Source organism: Pseudopipra pipra, chromosome 2 (genome assembly GCF_036250125.1).
Source record: "Pseudopipra pipra isolate bDixPip1 chromosome 2, bDixPip1.hap1, whole genome shotgun sequence".
In the NCBI taxonomy this organism is placed as follows: domain Eukaryota; kingdom Metazoa; phylum Chordata; class Aves; order Passeriformes; family Pipridae; genus Pseudopipra; species Pseudopipra pipra.
Window position 1 is genome coordinate 112,689,077 of NC_087550.1, and position 21,779 is coordinate 112,710,855.

Below are 21,779 nucleotides of genomic sequence, written 5' to 3' on the forward strand. Positions count from 1 at the left end.
ATGTTGAGTAATAACAAACCTGGTCCCCAAGGAGTCCCTCATTTCAAAAATCACACACTTCACTCTCCAGTGGATGGGAGACGAGATTTCTACAGTGATTGTGCATGTTAACAGAAGTTTTCAAGCAGCCTAAGGTGATATAAAACCACAGTTTCATCACCTGGCTGCAAGACCAATGATTTACAGAGAAGTGTGAATCAGAGGTGAAGCAGGAGTGGTACACAGCAGCTAAAGGGAAGTGACTGAAGAGGGGTACTTAGTCAAAAGTAATTTTTGTGCCTGTAAATTTTCCCAGCCTTCGTGTGAAGACAGGAGAAAAGTTGCTACAGTGTGAAACCAGAGCACTTTAGAGAAGATTTGGTGTAAAAAGAAGTCAATAGAAAACGGGTTCCCTACATCCCCACTGCCACTTGCTGCTGTCTACAGGTAGCAAAGAGTGAAGCACAATTTAACATGGCATAGCATGTGCTTCTCTGTTCTAACTGCTCCTACAGAAAAACATATGTAGGCTGTGCAGACTTGCCATGAAAATATTCCCATGGCAACCATACAAAAACCAAGGGTATATTAAAAGCTGTTACACTAACTCTTTCACTCCAACTCATTCAACAGAGGGAATGTAGCACTATTGCTGTACAAAATCACGTCACTGGAAATGTTTTTGTTTACCAGACATGAACAGATAATTACCACTGGCTAATTTCTGTAATTGAGTTTCACTATGAAACACACTGTAAGTTAAAAATTAGCCATAATGCTGTGTCCAGAATCAACTATGCTTTATAGAAAAGCAATGGTTAACTTTTGCTAATTGTATAAACATACTTGAAACATTCAATCACTATTCAGCAGTTTGTTATCACAGAATCATATCAGAGAATGATTTTGTCACTGCATTATGTATATCATTCAAATTGCATGCTGCATACCTTAATATAACGGTTAAACAGACATCTAGAATTATAGATAAACAAACAGTGGAAATTAAAAGCCATGTGAAAAAAAAAATGGATTAACAGAATCATATTTTGTAACACGTCTCAAGTAATTTGTTTGTGGTTTGGCCAGAGATACTACTTAGATCTGTGGATGTATGCACTGAGGAGATTGCCATACAGGACAGGAGCTGCATACCTCCCAATGCTAAGGAGCAAAAAAGCAAATATTTGATATGTCAAAGGCACAGAAGCAAAAAAAAAATATCTACTGCACATACATAATTTATTTGGCACATGTGTTTTGGAACAAAACACACGGGAAAGAGATTCACTGTGGGCAGGCACAGAGGTCTTCCAACCTGGATTAGGTTACAAACAGCAGATTGCCACTCAAATGCAAGAAGGCTCCAGGGCCCATGATACTTTCTCCATCCATTTCTGCCAGGCTGCTCATGCTCTCAGACCCATACCTGCACTGAAAGGGGAACTAGAAACTGGACATTGGAAGAACCAGAAAAAAGAACAAAATGTAAATTCATACAATAAAATTGAATAAAAATAGTGAAAAGTAAAATTAAAAAATGCTAAAAATAAAAAGAATAAAAAGAATAAAATAAAAATAAGTGATAATGAATTATTGAATAAAAATAGTAGAAATACTAAAAATAAAAATTAAAATTAAAATAAAATAAAAAATAGATTATAATAATAAAGAGAATTATAAAAAAATTAATAATAATAAATTAGAAAATAAAAATAATAATAAAGTAAATTATAAAATAAAAATAAGATAAAAATAACTAAAATAATAAAAACAATAAAAATTAATACTAATAATTTAATAATAATAAAATACTGCCTGCCTCATAGGGCTTTCCGCCCTAATTATGGGGACCTACCTCAGCCAGCTTTACCGAGCCGGCGGGGGGATGCGTTCGCACCTCGGGCTTCCCGGAGAAGCCCCGCTCAGCCCGCAGCATCTCCCCCGCCGCGATGCTCCGGCACCGCCCCACCGGCACCGCCGCCGACCACGGAGCCCAGACCCCGCCGAACCCACCTGAGATGCCGCCTCCGACCACAATCACATCGTATCTCTGGGCCATGGCTCTGCCCCGGCCGCTCGGTGCCTCCCGCGGCGGCTCCGGCCGGGCTGTGCCGCTCCCCGGGCGGACCCGCCCGTCCCCGCCCCGCCGCTGGCACCTCCTCCCGGAGCGGGGCCGGCGCTGGGAGCCGTCCCTGGGTGGAGGGATGAACAGGGTTCCTGGCGCGGGGCTGCTGATCACGGTGCGTGTTGCTGTTTTCTCTCCTGCCCCACGGAGGGTGTGGGGAGGGAACGTGCCCCTGGGTGAGGAGCGCAGCGCCCAAGGAGCAGCAGCCGTGGGCTCTCTGCCCCCCGCTCTCCAGAGGCCTTAGGAGTGTTGGGATCTACTTCTGCATCCTCTGCAGCCACCCTGGCTGGGGGTCCTGGGCGATGGCAGGTTGAATATGAGTCAGCAGTGCCCTGGCAGCCAGGAGGGCCAACCGTGCCCTGGGGGGCATCAGGCAAAGCATCTCCAGCCGGGCAAGGGAGGGGATTGTCCCACTCTGCTCTGCACTGGGGCAGCCTCACCTTGAGTATTGTGGCAGTTTAGGTCACTGAGAAAGATATGAAGCCATTAGAGAGTCCAAAGGAGGGCAATGAGGATGGTGAAGGGCCTTGAGGGGAAGCCATATGAGGAGCAGCTGAGGTCACTTGGTTTGTTCAACCTGGAGAAGAGAAGACTGAGGGGAGACCTCAATACAGTCTACAACTTCTTCTTGAAGGGAAGGCAGTGATCTCTTCTTTGTGGTGACCAGTGACAGGACTCCTGAAGTTGTGTCAGGGGAGGTTTAGGTTGGAATATCAGAAAAAGGTTCTTCACCCAGAGGGTCCTTCGGTGCTGGAACAGGCTCCCCAGGGAAGTGGCCACAGCACAAAGCCTGACAAAGTTCAAGAAGCACCTGGACAATGCTCTCAGTCACATGGTGTGACTCTTGGGGATGGTCCTGTGAGGGCTAAGGGTTGGACTTGATGATCCTTGTGGGTCCCTTCCAACTCAGCATATTCTGTGATTCTGGGAAGGTATGGACTCTGAAAGACCAGTTAGTGCTTTCCTTGTGAGAGCCCTTCAAAATGAGCAGCATCTGCTGCCAACTGCAGTTTGTGCTGTGTGACAGTGGTGTGTACCAGTGCTTCTCCACACTGGCCTCCAAACACAGAGTCATCTGCTGAGACCCCTAGGAGACTCACCTGCAGGGAAAAAGACTGTCTCATTCAAGCAACAGTCATCAAATTCACTGGGAGCCTTTAGGTTGGTTCCTTAAACACTAAGCAGGTTTCTACTTTACCATGAGGGTGGCTCCAGGAGAACTGGCTTTGAGGATGATTGAATTATGCAAATGTGTTTCATCCAGTGTATCTGTACAAGATCATATCCAGCAGTCATGTCAGGCATACTTGACCTTCTACACTTGGCAGGCTCAAGGCAGAAGGTAACCAGCTCCGAGATTCTTCTAAGCCAAAGACATTTGTTTAGTCTCTGTCATTCTCCATTTCCTGGAGCCATTCACTGGAAAAAATAGGCCATGGGAGTCTGGACAGGGTTCTCTGTCTCTCTTCCATAATACCTCAAGTGAGAGTTTATGACGTTCAGAGAGAGACAGGGGCATCTGTGATGGAAATCACAAATATTGACTACACTGGGTACAGTCCTGCCTTTTTAGGAAAAATGGGAGGGAAGGAAATTAAAAGGTCAAGAAACAGAACAAAAATAGGTTTAAATCAACTGTCTGCAAAGCTAATAACCATTTGTGGACTCATCCTCTCTTTCAGTGTTGGGAACAGTGCCTGCTATATGCCATTCGCTGTGGCCTGCCCAGCCACTGTGTGGCACTGTTTGAGGGTGTGTATTGGACATGGTTAGCTTACTGGGAGACTTCTGTCCTGGATCTCGTGCACAGTGGATCACACTTTTCTCCATGGGCACCACGTTTAATGTCCAGGGCTAAGGCTGTAACATATTCATGATGCCCCAGGATGAAATACCCTTCATCTAACAAGTACACTGTCTAACAAGCATTCTCTGGTCCCTTGTATTTTTCATAGAATTACAGAATGGTTCAAGTTGGAAGGGACCTTTAAAGGTCATCTAGTCCAACCTTAGTTCAATGAGCATGGACATTTTTCACTAGACCAAGTTGCTTAGAGCCACATCCAGCCTGGCCTTGAATACTTCCAGGGATGGAGCATCCACACCTTCTCTGGACAACCTGTTCCACTGCCTCACCACCCTCATCACAGAAAATGTCTTCCATAAAAACAATTATTTTCCATATGCTTCCACAATACTTTTGGTTTTTCTGAGTGATTCTTGCCCTTACTGAAATCAGTACACGACTGATCATTTACAGGGGGAATTCCTCATCTTAGAGGGAAGCGGTTAATGGATTGAAAGAGGTCTCACCAAACAGCCTGAAAAAACATTACTGGGAGACTGATGAGGCTAAATTAATGTAAGACACCATCTTTTAGTTTCTGCTCAGAAATAAGTAACTTGCTCTGATTAAAAGAATCTGTCTGCTTCAAGAATGGCTAAATCAAACTCCAAGACCTCTTCATCCTGAGAGACACACAAGTATCAAATGGCTGTCAGAAATAATAGTGATAGAGATATTTCAAATCCCATATGAAACACTGAGAGGTGGAGAAGGCTATTCTAAAATCAGAAGTGGGTAATTTTATGGGCTATTGGCAAGGATAGATGTGGTTACATCTATGTACTTAATGCCAAGTGCCACAGATTCTCAATGTCCACAATACATAACACTTATTCCTGGGATTCTTCTGGTCTCTATCTTCCTCTTGTGGCTCTAATAATTTATTTTTTTGTTATGTGTATGTTTGAAACAGAAGGATGTATTGCCCACAATTGAGGGTGTGTGGTGCATGCCCTGGGGTTGCATGAAGGTCCAGGAAAGTGCTGGAGGGCACAAAGCCCTCAAAGGGCTGCTCTTGAGGTACAACATCTGTGTCATTGAGTCTGGTTTTCTACCATCATGGACACATTATATAATCCTAATGAATAAATTTAGCTCTGTCTAGAGCCAGCCAAACCTCTCCCAGAGCCAGGTTGGTAGTTTCTCTCTCCTCTCTCCTGCAATAAATCTGTTTTAAAGGTTCATTTTTTTTCCTCTCAGTAGCTTTTCTTCCAATATGTTTACATCATGATGCATTTAAACATATATCATATTCCCCCCCACACCTTTCCTTTTGCAATGGTGTGAGGTTTGTCAGGCACTTTACTATCCTCACATAATGAGATATGCATTTGCTGATCCTAATAGCTGTTTTATCCACTGATCTCAATCCAAAAGTATCTATCTCCCACAGGTACAAGCAGAGTGGTGTACATAATCCTAATAAAGCCTTCTGATGGCATAAAGATGGGAGTTTTTTGTTTGGTTTGTTTTTTGTTTGTTTTTTTTTTTTTTTGTCTGGAACCCTCACATCTAATCATATTAGGATTCAGTTTCTGGTTTTTTTATGGTCCCATTACTTCTCTTATCCCATGTTGTTCTAACTAATTAAATAGATAAAGTGTCTTCTGCCTGGATTTTGATGCTTTAACCTTTAAATGCATGATGTTAAAAGCAAAACAAACTTTCTGCAAAAACACAGCAACTGAGAGCCTCTACATTTTCTTACCTCAGAACAGGACTTGTCTGAGACAAAATACATTGTTTTTATAAATTTTCTTAGGCACTTCGACACTGTGGCAATGAAATGGCATAAATAGCTCTGTTGTCTGGTAGAAAATTTGCTGGCAGCCCTGGACTAGATTTTGAAAAATTAGTGGAATGTTGATGGAGTAGGGGTTAAAGCCAAAGATCTCCACATTTGCAAAGACTAAGTGGGAGAATTTAGGCACCTAATACATGATTGTCTGGTCAGTGGCTGGTAAAAACATAGGAATTTTTCCGAATTCCTGGGTCTGGATGCAAACTCCCACTGTGCCAGGTCCACGTCAGCGAGCTTTGGGTGTTCATGTTCCTCCCACCCTTTTCCACCACTGCCACTGTCCCCCACTGCACAGGGACACATCCAGGATGCACAGGCAAGGTGGGCACCGTGGCACACCACAGAGGGTCCCCAGACCTTCCTAACTGGGGTCAGAGCAGGACATGACAAGTTTCATGGTCAGAGGTTCAGGTTCAGGAGCCCAGGTAAGTCTAGACACAACCCTAGAGCATTGGTTGTGTAAAACCAAGATTGCATCTTCCATCAGCCATGAGTACCCTGAGACTTGGTGCTTTCAGGCACCTCATGAATCTGGTGCTCGAACTTCTTTACTGGTTTGTGGTGGAGAATCCCTTGCAGGTGGGGTGAATATGGCTTGCTACCTGCCTAGTCTGTGACCAGGTCGTGCTGTTCTTCTGTTTAGTACCTCTGTGTTTGCTGAATACTGATGTTACAGAAGACATGCAGGGTTAAGTACAGTTTTAAACATACATTTTACATAGTTTCAAATTTCTTTAATGCAATCAGTGCAGAAACTGTGAAAGCACATGTCAGTGCTTTTGAAATGGTGTATGATTAAATGAGCATAAGCAGCATGCCAGGCTTTCTACTAAAGGAAAACTGCTGCAAGGCATCTCAGGAGATTGTCTAGTCTGTCCCTTCACCCCACCTTGGCATCAGCCATGACCAAAACATATCTTGATTATCAGTGAATGTTAACTGGAGAGACTGAATGTTAATAGCCAAGATTTCCAGTCCAACATACACAGTCTGACATTAATCTAGAGCTAATAGGCACAAATTGAATATTTTATCAATCAGAGTAGGACTGATCATTAAATGTAAAACCTACAAGGTTAAGCCTATTAGTAGAAGTGATGAGTGAATGTAAACATTCACATTCTGAGCACACAGAGCCACAGCACAAGAACACAAGGGTCTGAGTGCCATGGTACAGCCAGGCCAGCAGCTGCCTGGGGCTGGGGGCCTCAATCTTGTGGGATCCCCAAGGGAGGGTGGCAGCCTGGGCCTGTCCCACCCGCAGGCTGGAGCAGCCCCCAAAATTAGGTTCTAACTGATGCCACAGTCATTAAATACATGTGCGCAAGTTTCTAGAACACAGCATCATAACACCAAATTTTGGCTGCTTCTTCTTATCTGTCCGTTTAGACTGGTCAAATGGGTATAGAGGCAGCCTCCCATGTAGTGGAAGGAGGCCATGTAGGCTCTGACACAAGGAAGAGTCACAATCACAGGTCCCCTCAGTAGAGCTCACAGAGAACCTATTCATCAAGACTGCTTATGTAATGAAACCCTAAGAAGGAGTGGAAGAAAATTAATGTGATGTCTCAAATCACTCCAGCTAGTCCCACTTCACAGTCTCTAGCTTCCTTTCCTTCTATTTGTCCTAATCAACACAGTTTTATAGATCTGTGACTGATGTAACCACCATTCTGATGTAAGGTTTAATAACAATCATGGTAATCATGCAAATATATTCATACTTACTAAGATAACCAACAAAGAAAAAGCCAGGAAACCCCCTTAAACTAGCATAAATTAATTTCCCAATGTCAAACTCATCCTTGCACAATGCTAATCTCTCCCTGACAATTAGCTACAGCCTGAACTTTCTTATTGCTTCTCTTTTTTGCAAAATTTTTCTCCAAAAGAAATCCACCTTCAAGTTTGCAGTGGTATTCACTATTGTACATTAACATATTGTTAATATAACACATATAAATATATTGTAAATACAATGTAACACACATAAGTACGTAACACATTGTTACATGCATATCTGCAGAGGTGCCTGGTGCTGCCACTTTTCTTCATTCACAGGCAATGCCAGTTCCTGCCATGCAGAAGTCCTGGTGGACTGGTCCACAGATCATACAGGGAAGGATAATGACAGAATGGAAAACGATGTTTTATGCAGTAAAGGAGTTAGAAAAATTAAAGTATCTTACAAGGTAACAAACATGGAAAAGAAAAAAATAAATTGCAGCAGCAGCTAAATTAAACTCCATGTGTCCAACATGGTAAGGTGAAACACTGGTGCCCATGTAGGAGAACAAGTCTGAATGAGGTGCTCTCAAACCTTCCTGTTCACCTATCGCCCAAATGCCACATAAAAGACTACCAGATCCTGGTGGAACGGCAGAGAGAGTCCAAATTGCTATATTCCTGCTTCAGGCAGAGAGAGACTTAAGTTAAGGACAGACTAAATCAAAGGGTATTACTCCAAAATAATCAGTGTTTTGTAAGCAGTGACCAGAAAACATGTTCTGAACTGAAAACCAATGATTTTTGCTATGTAATGCCTGTCTATTTTCCGACCCTTGTTTGTTTGAGCTCAGGTGTTTGTGTTTGCTTTTTTTCTTGAACCAGATGAGCAAAGGCTAAAGATATAAAGCAAATGACAGCAGTGAAATTCCTTCTCCTACCTCTAAACAGATAGTGTCCTGTGTAACACGCATTGGCTTACCTCAGAACATACGAGGAAATAAAACACTTTTGCCCTTTTGACAAAAAAGTCTGCCATGTCCTTCATCAATAACCTTATCTGAAGAGTTTCTGAAGAGACAAGTTATGTGTCTCACTTATGCCAAATGTTTTCTTGTGAATAATGGCTGGTGACCTTTTATTTTTTCTTGATCATGATGGTCCTGCTGCTTTGCATCTATTGAAGTCACAGCACACTCTTTCCATCTGTCACTTGAAAAATACCTCCCTTGCAGTCTGGCCACTGCCAGCCTTCATTATTAATTCACTGCTGACTTATTTCACCTGTACTGGAGTCAAAAGCAGTTCCTAGGTTTGCATTTCTTTGGTTCCTCACTCTCTATGTCTTCCCCCATCCCATTTCCTCTAATGTCTCATTCCCTAATTAACTGTGGTGAAAATAAACCAGCTTCAGCAGCAAAGCTCATTCTGCAGGAAAAAGCATACAGGAAGACACTCCAGAAGGTCTTACAGTGCAAACCTAGGAAAGAACTGAAATAGTGAACAGCAGGACAAAAGTTATGTGTTGATATGGAGGTTATTATGCATGTATTAGGTATTACTGTGTGTGTACATGGCAATGCTGCTGTGACTACTGGGGGGATGTTGTTTACATTTCCACACACACTTCCATAGTCCAAGGTGGCCCTGTGTAAATCGAAGGGGCTTCACTGAGGAGCCCTGAAAATAATTAATAGATTGAGAAATATGCTTGCTAGGGAAATATCTAAATTTAATGAGGGAAAGGTGAAGAGGTTATTGTTTATACAGATGGGATTAATTTAATCTCGTGTTGACCGGTCTACGAGCTCCCTTCTCTGGGTCGTTGAAGAGATAAGTAATTCTAGAGACTGATTTATACTGTACTAGAATAGTTTATCAGAGCAGTAGGACAAGTTTTCTCCTGAGGTGCCTGGATCTCTTCAAGGACACTTAACTAATTGACTTAGAGTAGGTAAACTTTCAGATGCTTAGAACTAGTGAACTAAATCCCACTCCAGTTATGTGCTTAGGGAGCAAACAGCTCCTCACACAGTTCTTCAGCGAAGGTGACAGAAGTGCTAATTAATACTTCTAAATGAGAAGAAAAGAAAAAAATCAACATCAGCCTTCCCTGGAAACTTGTCAGTCTATTTATTTTGTACAGACCACAGGATCTTGTCTTCATTGCTGAGAAGCAACAGGAGGTTGTGAGTTCAAGATGACTTCGCTCCTTGCTCTTTCACGAACGCTGGGACTAACTCTGCAACAGCCTATGTTGTCCTGCTCATCCTCTGTGCCTTTTGTCAGAGCTCCTCAATGCCCTGAAACAAAGCTGAGGTAGCTTCCTGAATGGGCACAGAGAACCCCTTTACATGGGAAGGCCTTGCTTGTTTTGACGTCATAGCACAGACTTTAAGCACCCACAGACACAAACAGACTTAGCTGTATGCTGGACCAGAATCAAGGTTTTATCTTGTAATTGCCCTTTGCATTCTGTTTTCTAAGCATTCAAAATCCCAGCATTGCCAAGTGCTGAGTTTAATCCAAATCTTTCTGTGCTAAATCTTCTGAGGTCAGGACTTGATCCTATTCTCTGAGGCTTAGGTTAGATTTTCCATACTAATTTTTTTTTATTAATTTTTTTTTTTAATTATTTTTCCTTTCTATGTTATATACAGTTTTTATTCTTTTCAGGCCTAAACTTTCTTCAGAATCTTTTATTACCCTATAAATTCCCAAGTCCAACTCCTCATCAACCTTTTCTTTTGTGCTTCCTTTAACTCATTTCCATAAAAAACAAACCTCCTTTAGACAATTAAAAAGATGCATATGTACCCACTGGCTTGATGTACAATAGTTTAAAATCCATAGAATCTGGATCTGACAGTAAGAAGGGCTTTTTGTATTCATGCCATTTTTTGCCTCTTTAAGTATTTAGGTCTATCTTTGCTTATTGTCTTACACTTTATAGGTGGCTCCTTTTGAAGCACTTGATTATTTTAGTACGCCTAACTTGCAAATATGTTTTGGTTATATTAGCCCTTCTCTACAGGGCAGCTAGAATCAGACATAAGTCTCTTTGTTTGCTGCAAAATGAGATGCTGTATTCACTTTATGTTTTACAGATCTCCCATGGAAGCCAATCTCCTATTTTCAATGAAATAAAAATATTTTGAGTTTAGATATGTCAGAATTTTAACTACTGTCACACATAGACACTGAACAATAGTTTTCAGATAAAATGTTATTCGATTATGAAATCGAATACATTTCTCTTACATTTCTCATGATCAGTCTTTTGGTTTCATGAAGTAGCCAGCATGTAGTTAATGTTACTGTGGCTTGTATTTTACAAATAGTAGATTTTAGAGGTTAAAATCTACTATAGAGATTTTAAAGTGCTGTTACTTTACAGACATGACCAAGCAGCCAGACAACACCATTGTTTCTGCCTCATTCCTCAGCTCAAGGAGATCTAGTTTCTTGTTGCTGGTGACTGCATTGAATGAAATTGTCAGGGCTGAGGGCAAATTTGACTCTTACCTAAAGACCTCACCTGGTCCTGGCTCTGACTTCATGAATGGGATCCTTAAATCAGAATATCGTCTAGAATCTAGAATATCAACCATCTAGGTTGCAGTGTGAAAACAGAAGCTTGTCATGTTCAAATACTTGACCCTACTGTTTGCATCCCTGGGAGAAGGACTGCAGTGATCCTTCATCTTCTGGCAATTTTCATTTCATAGCAGATGGCAGAAAAAAATCAAGGTGAGCCTTCTGCATTATCTCTGTTGGGATTAAGACCTTGGTCCTGAGCCATTGTGTGCATTTGACTGATTCCTTTCTGTGTGCAATGGCCATTGCTTTCTCTTGTGCCTGTCTGGGGAATGGTTGATATCTGATGGTGATGGGTCAGATGTTTGTAACTCATTGTGTGCAGGTCCTTGGTGATAAGAGTATTCTGTAAGGCTATTTACATCCACTTTCCTTGTTCAGACATCCTTTTATTTTAAAACATAGAATCATAAAATATCATGAGCTGGAAGGGGCCCACAAGGATCATCAAAGTCCAGCTCCTTGCCCTGCACAGGACAGCCCCAAGAATCCCACCATGTGCCTGAGAGTATTGTCTGCTGTGTTAAAACTCCCTAGGATGAGACCATGCACTGATTTGAGTCTGTACTCATTCTGAAGTCTTGCCTGTTTCCCTAACATCCTTTTGGTCTTTCTTGTTTTGCATTTTCTACTGCTTCCCCATTGCTGGCATTCTCTGCTGTTGCTGAGTGAGCCTGAGCTTCCTCAGCCTTTATTTCCGTTCCCTGCATGTATCTGCAATATAAACATAATGGTCCATGAAATGCTGTTGTGTCTTTCCAGGAAGAGTAGCACTCTTTACTGTACTTACTCCTTACTTGTTTATATTGTGCATGTGGCTAGTTCACCTTGGGGTGGCTCATCTGCTGTGTCTCTTCACTGGTTTGGAGATCAGTCATGAAATAAATTTCATTCTTTGGACATTTTCAGTATTGTGGGCTGTGGAGGGATTCATAGTGGTATCAGGGACAGTTTCCTGAAAGCCTGTGTTACAGTTTCTACTGCTATTCTAAAACAACTGTGTTTGAAAAAATTGGTGTGCTTTTCTTGCATGATTTTAAAGGAAAAGCACATTAACATGTGCAAGCAGTTAGACATTGTCTAATTCACACAGGTTTCTGGAACTGGTACCTGTCCAAAGATACCTGGACAAAGGTACAAGCAATATCTCACCTGGTAGTTCTTCTGGCAACTAAATGTGACTTTTAAGTTATGTCAGTCAAGTGAAGCATTTAAGGCAATTCTGTCATTCAGGTCTTATGAATTCACGGTCATAAATGCCTTAGCACTGATGTAAGATTTTAATAAACCAAGTATATTTTCATAGTTTCATACTTGGAGAATATGTATAGGCAGAAAGAGCTGGCCTTTTGAATATTGGTTAGTGATTTCAAATACCCCGAGTTCATTAGGAAAGTCAGTATTTCAACTGGGATTGACTGACCAACGAAAATAGTGGAGATAAGCAAAGTAAGCACACTATGATTAATTAGCAAATATATGTGGTATTTCGTATTTCTGCAAAAAAATCCTGACATTTTCGTAGGAGACTCTGGGACTGTACATTATATAACCATGAGGTTTGCTTAATGAAGGAATGTATTCAGAAATTAGATTATTTGATGCACCTGTATCTTTTAAATTGACACTCAGTAGACATATTCCCATGAATGCTGGCTTTTACTGCATTATAAAATATTATTCCCTTTAGAAACAGGCATAGTTTTCCCTCTGAAAAAGGTGTTGCACAGCATGGATAAGCCATCCATTGCACAGCTGCTGGGGGCTGGGCTCTGTAGATTTGGTCCCACAGTGAGTGGTGAGAGATCTTGCAGAAGGTAGGCAGTAGCCACTGAATTAAATACTTGGGAGTCAAACTCTTTAATCGAGTCAAACTCTTTAATCCCTCTGTTCTGTTCTTGAGCTGCCTCCTGGGAAAAGCCAGCACCATTTTTGCATCCCTGAGAGATCACTATGCATAAAATTGTCATTTGGGTTCAGTGTTACTGCAAACTGTGTTGCAGAGCTGGGCTGGCCAGTAGTGCCTGTGTTTGCTTAGGTTGACGGGAACGTCAGAGATAAACTTGCAGGTTTCACGTGGGCTCTGCGTTGATGGAGAGCCAGAGAGGCCTCCTGGAGCCAGGATGGCAGCTGCATTCACACTGTTCCAGGCAGTGCTGATACTGAAACATTGCTATTTGCTCTTGGACTGTTATCTGAGGTTTCAAAACACTTTTTTTCCTGCCTTTTGTCCATCCCCTTTTCTACATAGATTCACAGCTATAAAGCCTCTTATGGTCTTGACACTGTCCTTCAGATCAGTGTCATATCTGTTTAGAATCAGGTCACTCTTGGAAAGAAAAAGTGGGGGGGGAAAGGGTAAAAACGGATGCATAGAGGCCTGTTCAAGACTCTAGGTTGAATCTTCCTCAGCTCTGCTGGCATCTGCAGCAGGCACTGAGAGCTCATGCTCACAGCTGCAAGCTAAAGCTATATTTCCTCTTGCCAAAGAACAGTCAGAACAAACAGGCTGCCTTAGCCTACACTTAAACATGCCAAATGTTCCCAAGCCTTTGCAGGCTGCCCTGTTATGTGAAGCAAATTCACAGTATATTTACTCTTTGAAATGTTGCAGCTCTGCTGTCTTTTTAGCTCAGTTTTGGTGTGAGCTCACAAGTGACTCTCATTTTCTGCTTCCTGATCAGAAACTCATTATTTTTCTGCAGCAGCCCCTGCACCGAGGACTCATGGCTTGACCTCCTCTGCTTAGTTTAGTGGCACAGTTTTTGTAACCCTCTCCTCAGGGGTCATGCATCATGAACTTATCCAAGAGAAAGACATTGAGGCAAAATGGTCATGATGCACTCTCACACACAGAAAGAAACTTGAGATCATCTAATTCACTGCACCATCTGGAGGCAGGGTTGTCTATACCTAACCATTTATCTAAACTGTTCTTGAAGGCATCTAAGAATATCTCCTAACAGCCACCTTCTGCAACTATTTCCACATCTTCTGTGTAAGAATGTGTTTTTCAATATGGATAGTAGGAATTTAATCCCTGCAGCTTCTTTTTGCATATGTTAATATTTCCAGCATATTTTCCCTCATCATTCTCTTCTCTGAATTATACAACCCACTTCCTTCAATTCTTTCTTACAGGCTATGTTTTCATGCCCTCTGATTATTTGAATTTCTCTCCTCTATACTTTCTCCAGTTAGTGAACATCTTTCTTGAGCTCGAAACTCATCCCACTATTTTGGTTGAAGCTTCACAAACACTGAATAAAGTGGAAAGATTGCTTCAGGTACCTCATGATGCTGCCTGGTATCGCATTTAGCTTTCTCATAACAACATTATGTTGTTGACTTATGCTCTGCTGTGACCCACCATAATCCCCATATCTCCTCCTGGAGAAGGCTTATGTTTGTACAGCTGATTATTCTTTCCTGTCTGCTTCATCTTTCAGGTCTCCCTTCTGTTTGCTTTAGGCAGTACCTTCAATTTGTCTGGATTGCTTTGAATACTAATTTGTATTTGCAGTCCCTACTGCTTAATGCCACATGCAAACACAGTAAGCATCCTCTGTACTCCCTCATCTCAGTCACCAGTGGAAATATGAAGGGCCTCAAGGGATGTAATCTCCCATTTTGACAATGTTTACTACTAGCTACTCTCTGAAAGGAGTTGGTTACTCATCTCTCAGAAGATCCATCTACACGGTGTTTCCTCATTTTATTTGTGAGGATATCACTAGACAGACTATGTTAAGAGCATCTCTGTGATTTGTATTGATCTTCACAGCTGCTGTGCAATTATACATGGATCTGGGTTCTTTGAATTAAAATTGTCCTTTTTTGTCTATACAGTATATTAATCTGCATTTGTGCCTTTCTTCCATAAGAATGATTTTATAAGAATTATTTTAAAAGTAATAATTTGAGTAATGGAATTGTTTTTGTTGTTGTTGTTGGGGTTTTTTGTTTGTTTGTTTTTGAAAAAAGAAATAGGTTAATTCAGCTTGCAGATTAAGACTGCAGGGGATACGTCTACCTATACAGTAGCTGTCTAATCTCCTGTTATAATCCACAAGCATCTAGTCAGGACAGTCAGTTCATTCTAGAAGGCTACTCAGCTCACCCAGAAGTATACATTAAATGTCTAGTCACATGAGTTGACTCTAAACTCAGTCATTTCACCTGGATCTCCACAAACTCTAGTGGGAAGTTAGACATAGGCCTGATTCTGGTGCCTTGACCCATGAGCCAAATCCTGCTGGCTAAATTCTATATGACACACAGGATAATATGCTGTATTCAGTATGTTCCACTCATGTTTTATTACACATTTTTAGAGTGCAGAAGAAAAACAGAGAGAAGGATAATATTTACAGTACAAGTAGGAGTAATGCCGCAACAGTGGAATTGCTATTGCTGATGTCAGTAACTGCTTACTGTAGTGGGTAAGTGATCTGTCATGTGAAAGGGGTAGTAAGTCTTCCTAACTGACCTACGAGATCATCTTTAATTAATGTTTACTAATTATTAATGCTTGCATTTATAGTGATTGGGCATTATCCTATTAAAAAAAACAGGGGACTGCGGAGGAAGATAAAGTAGTAACAGAATAAGAAACGTGCACCAGCAACACTGTTAAAGTTTGTTTCCCTTATAACTTGATTTCCCTTTAAGGCATCTTATCCTATATACGAAAGGGAGGTTTGGATACTGCTGTAAGAAATCACAAAATGGGGAAGGTTTTTTAGCATGGATGTAGTTTCAGCTGGGAAACAGTTCACTGAACAATTTGCTTTTTCACAGATATTCGCAACCATCAGGGTTTTTTTCTCCTGCACGAATAGATAAAAAGACCAGGAATGTGTGAGAATCCAACTGAAATAATCAGGCCCTAAAAAGTAAGAACAAAGAATAGCATCTCCTGGTCCCTCTTTGATATCCTTGCAAGACCCTCACTGTTCCACAGTTGCCCTCAGTGTAAAGTTGCTGTTCTAGAAGTTTGCTGTCTGAAACATCAGTTCATCTCAGGAAGCTCGTGAGTGTTAAACTATGGTGGGCAAGATTTGGGGTCATGGCAGCTCTCCTGTGATGTGATATTGCTGGGAGTTTTATGTATAAGAAAAGTGTAATGCGATGATGTAGTCTTTTCATGTTTTGCAGGTTTACAGATGATTCCTGTCCCCTTCTACAGCTGTCTAGAGCTGTACCCTGGTGCTATAAAGGATACCCTCATTCTTCTTCCTCCTGAGCTGACACAGGCCCTGCTTGTGATGCCTGGTATCATTTTTATGGTGTGAAATAAACAGGACTTTTACAAGCCTGACTTTGTTAGACAAAATTGCAAGCCCTCACATGTGACTTAATTACAGTTCACTGATTTGTGGTTTGCTGCAAGCATAGAGCTTTCTTCCACTCATTTCTGCCTACTCTCCAGCCTGCCAGATCTCAGAGAAGGGATGGGAAGAACTGGGAAACACACACTTTGAAGCTGATTTCCCATGCTGAGCACAAATCTTCCACAGAAACCTGCTCCTTTGTGCTTTCCACTGCATTCCACTTGTGCATGGCCCTCCTGTCCCAGCCACACAGCTTCCCTGTCCCAAAACTCAGTGCAGCCTTCTGCAGCCATCCAGTAAAATGTGCCAGATGCATCTACTGTCCAGTCCTGCTGGGTCATGCTGTGCCTCAGTCTGGAGCTGAAGGTCTGTGGGATCCTTTTAGATGGAGGTAGACCTGAAGGGAGTTTCTCTGACTGTGTGGACTTACACAAAAAGTCTCTGATACCTCACTCATCCTGCAAAATCCTGCCTTCCTATCTCTGCTGGGCTGACCCAGGCCTGCAGTGTCCAACGGGAAAAGCAGTGGTAAGTGAGCTCCACCTAAAGGCTCAGCCCCAGTCCCAGCACTCTCCTAGAAAGGGAGGAGGAATTTACAGGGATTTCATCACGCCTGAGCTCACGCTGTGCTCCACCTCCAGGAAGAAGTGCAGGTTACTCAGCAAAATATAGGAGGAGGCAATAATGCTCTTTGTCTCCATTGCAGCCAGGAGTGCTGCTGATCTAGCACAATTTTGTATTTATCACCTTTTATTTTATGGTTTTCAAGGTCATTTGTACAGTTATTTTTTCTAACAACTGTGGCACTATTGAGGTTCAAATGCATAGCCATATATTTATGAATATATAAAGGTAGAGTTGTGTGTGTTTCTCTATCTCATTGAAAGACTGTAATACTGAAAGACATTTCCCACAAAGCTGGGACTATCCAAAGTCAAGGCTTGAAACTGCAGCTTTTCACATCCTAGAATAAAGAGGTCCCACCTTCCTTATGTGTGTGTGCACATCATATTTCTATACCTAACACTACAGTTAAAGGGAAAAAATATCACAAAGTAGTCAGTAGTGAGTTTCCAATACCAGGTCACAAAATAGCCCTAGTGTTCTGAAGTTCATGGTGCCTGCAGATGAAAAGCCAGCATTAGCACTTATATTTCCCTCCTGAGGCTGTTTCCAAACGGGAGAGTACATACCAAGAGTATTGGACTACCTGCTTGTTGTTGTTCAAGGCCTTAAAGGCAGCATCAAATATAAACAAAGAAACAGCATGGGAGAAGTTAGGAAGCATGGGAATGGGTTCTCCCAGTGCAAGGACTCTCTTGTGCATCAAAGGGAATGAAATTTGTGAGGCAGTAGTAACTGCGGTCCCTGGAGTGGTAATATTTGAACATATCTAGCTCATATAAAATTAGAATCACTTTAAAGTTTGCACAGTCATGCTGCAGCAGGTCGTATTTCCAGTTCTGAAAATTCCATTACTGGGATTGTTTGGACAATGTGGAGATGTGTATGACATTAGCAGTGGGATCCCAGCAGCACGATGGTTTCCACATGTTAAGAGGTGCAGGGTAGGTGAGCAAGGCAAGCAAAAGGGATGAAGAAAATGAGTATAACTCTGTGTTTTTCTCAGTTAAGGGCAGCTGACTTGGGAACATCTCATGCTGAGGACTTCCAATATCCTGAGCAGGTTCTTTGCAGGAATGGATCCTTCCCTCCTTGCCTCCCTCATCACACTCAGGCAGGAGGCTCTGTGGTGCTGGCCAGGCTTTGTTCTCACTGAAGTTGCTGGTTTCTCTCCTTCCATGTGAGTGACAGTGGAGTAATATCAATACTAAGCACCTTTGAAAAATCCCTCTCAGAATTCACTGTGTTTATTCAATTAAGTATTAATTATGGGAATTTTTTTGGCTAAAGAAAATCCCTTACTGTCATTTCATCAAAGTGTAGAATATGGTGTCTTACTTCCCCCGAATGTTCTCTGCTGTGTTTCATCTTCTGATGTATTTTTCCCACAGTTAGAGTCTGTAGAAGAGAACAGCCTTTTTAAATATTATTCCAGAGATGAGAAAGGGCATAATTTCTAAACACCATACAACAATTTTGTTAAAGTGCCTATAACCTCTTTGTCAATACTCTAAAGGGATCAAAACAAGAGTTGGGAACATCTGCAATTTAATAAATGAGACCAATAGAAAGAACAGATGAAAAGAATAAACATAGCCATAAAGCTAGGTATGGGATCAACCTGATCTCTTCTCTACAAGGAGCTACAGAACTTTATGTCTGGAATATTTGTTTGGCTCCAACAAGTGACCCCTGATGTGACCACAGAGAGCTGTATTTGAGCTGTATTTGTATTCCAGCTGAGGGACTCAGGAGGATCTGGGCACCTACTGGGATGTCTCCCTTCAGGAGAATGAGGAGTGATTCAGGCCACCTGCTTGCTAAATTTTGTACATCTTACAAACAGTGGTGGAAAACAGCTGCTTTCTAAGAGTGGTAGAGAGGGTCCAGGAGAGGTCTCTGCTTCTCTCCAGGCTTTTGGAAATGGTAGAAGGACATGAGGCTAAAGAGAGATGCCTGTGAAACAGAGCCTTGTTTTGTGCATATACGTACCCAGGAATATGACACAGGGATCAAGAGTTATTACTTCTAATAGTACCAAACTGCACCTCAGTAAAGCTGTGGGGTCGATTGCCCTTGTGAATGTTTGAGTTCTGAAAAAGCATTTTTATGTCATTTTCAAAGAACAAAGCAGGCAGTAAGGACATCATCTCAATACCTGAAGTACTTTAAATGTGTATTCAATATTATTTGTGTGAATTTTTCAAATTTAATTTCTAATACAGTTAGACACCTACCTGGGAAATTTCCAGTCTCACAGTGTCAGACAGAGGTCCCTCTGGCCTGTTAGCTATAATGCAATCTGTCTGAGAAGGCTGTCAGCCCCTTGTGTTTTAAATACTTCCAGAGTCAAAGAAAGTCATAGCATCACCCCCTCCCCTTACACTAATTTTTTTTAATGGCATTTGGATTTTTCGAAAATACTTAGGGCCCAAGTTGGAGGAAAAATTCTTTATCAAGCAGAACTGCATTTCCTAGAGAGTTTAATCCCATTTTAGGCAATTGCAGTAAGAAACCACTGTCTTTAAACATGTAGGACTAGTTACTGAAAAAACACCCACAGGAGGGAGCTCAGGGGCCTCTCTTTTCTCACATGAGGGACTAAGAACTGAAGTTAGACACACAGAGCAGCAGAGCAGCAGACTATTGCTATGGGACAGTAACCTCTTTTATTTCTCTCCTCTTTCACAAAAATATTCTGGCTGCAAGTTACACAGTGCCGCCTGAGCTTCAGGGCTTCATGGTAAATCTGCAAGGATTTGGTGGACAGGTCTCAACTAAGGCTCATATGAAAGCCCAGCACAGGCTGTGGTGCTCCGTGGATGTCAGCAAATTTGGCCTCTCCTTCACTGCCTTGAGCCCTGTGACAGCAGCTTACAAAAGCCCTGATAAAGGCCACTGAGAGACAGCCAGGCTCGGGAACCCTTGTCTTGCAGCAGTTCTTCAAGATCAGCAGGCAGGGTGAGATGCTGTAAGGAAGGTCAGGGGCAACATCTCCAGGAAAGCAGGGAGTTCTTCAGTTTAGTGGTCCATATAAAGGTTGAACCAGCAAACTGGTTTTGTGTCTGTGCAGCTTTAAGTGCTTAACCCACTGAAGCTGGGAGCAGAATAAATAAAATTTGATAGGCCACGGGCTTTTTTGTCCAGGCAAGTCACAGATTATTTCTGAATGGCAAAAACTACGGAGTCATTATAAGGCTTTTCTTACAAGCAAAGCGTCCCACCAAAGCTCTGGTGTTTCCCTCTGGTCTCCATGAGTACAGTCAATCCAGCTGAAACATAACACCACCACTGCTGGGGACAGGTGGCTTTCAAAAGCCAAGCTGGACTCAGAAAGTTAATCAAAAGGAAGGAGGGCATGGGGTGGCGACAGTCGAAAGTCTGTATCACATCTCATCTTGAGCAAACCACAGGATGATCACAGCTGAACCAGCCTTTCTGTGGGGGAAGGCAGTGCCTGAAAGCTGAGGTGCAGTGAGGGGGGAAAAAAGGACAAAGCCTTCTCATTCAAGTGCCAGCAAAAGGATGCTTTAGCAAAGAAAAAGCCCCAAAACATTATCTAAAAAACCTGAGCATTGTCCTCCCTGTTGTTCAATTTAAGAAGCACTTACACGGTATTCTGACTTGAAAAACAGAGCTTAAGTATCCAGAGTGGTGTCAGACTAATAAATCAGGAAGCCAGTTCATCTCCAAGCACTATTTAGACTCTTTCTCACTATGAGCCAGATCCTGTAGTTTTTACCTGAAGCCTCATTTTCATTTGCTTCAATACACCACCTGAATTTTACCTCAGGTAGCACCTGTGTGCTTCAGTCAGCACTTAGTTGCCTAAAATGCTGACAAAAAAAAAAGTATCAAAATATAGTTTTATAACTGACTTTGGTCACTTGGTTTTGAAGAATAGCTCCTCCTTTTCTTAAATGTTAATATGAAGATTGCCTGATGAAGCCAAAAGAATTTGAAAGTTTAATTCATTGTTTAATATCAAGTTCTAGCTATTTACAGGTATGTTTTGTCTTGTCATTCATAATTTCTGTTCTATTCTTTCCATGCAGTTATTCAACTCGGCAGTTCAATTAGATAATGCTAAATTCACCTCAACATTTATGCCTGGCAATAGCCTTTGAGGTCACAAGGTGATGATTTTATTAGAGGAACCAAGCAGAAGTGCAGGGAATGTGGGGGTGAGAGGGGGAAAAAAAGCTTTTGTCGAAACACAAATATCTTCTGTGAGACCTATTTGAGCAAATATAGCTTTGGCACTGTGTTAGCGAGGGGGATGTGGGAATAAATACCAGCCAAGCTCTTCTCTCACTGTTAATATTCTCTTTTTTGCTAAATCTCTCAGGCACGGTCTCTGCTCAACCCCCTCCTCTCTCCTCACCAGAGGACCACGGTCAGGGCCATGCTGTCCTGCCATGTCCCAGCCAGCCAGCCTAGCCATTTGCAGCCATGCAGGAGTGCTGCAAACTGCACCCAAATTTCATGTCACAGCCTCCTCATTTTGCACTGGCAGAGGAGACCAGTGGCAGCCCAACCCGGGGGGAGGTGATGCTGGATATAGCAGTGACCCTCCAAACATTCCCAATTCCTTAGACAACTGCATAGCTCTGTTTGTGTGCAGCAGCCTCTATACCCCTGCTTAGAGGTCATGCATATTTTGCAGTACAGTTATTTGGTTATCAAAGGTATTGCTGATGTTTCGGATAAGGACTGGAATTTTCTATATATAATTAACAGTAGGGG

General features: G+C 42.0%; 1 protein-coding gene across 2 annotated transcripts in view; it reads right to left on the minus strand.

Annotated features, from left to right (window-relative positions):
* Window positions 1-2,126, minus strand: part of LOC135410314 (amine oxidase [flavin-containing] B-like) — a 149,858-nt gene extending 147,732 nt beyond the window's left edge. Inside the window, exon 1 of one of the 2 annotated variants that reach the window (XM_064646916.1) lies at window positions 1,996-2,125. In XM_064646916.1, coding sequence (XP_064502986.1) covers window positions 1,996-2,041 — 46 coding nt within the window. In that variant the 5' untranslated portion in view covers window positions 2,042-2,125. Of the gene's footprint in view, window positions 1-1,995 lie in introns of both variants that reach the window. The other variant, XM_064646917.1, reaches the window with a different exon arrangement.
* Between the last annotated feature and the right edge of the window lie 19,653 nt (window positions 2,127-21,779).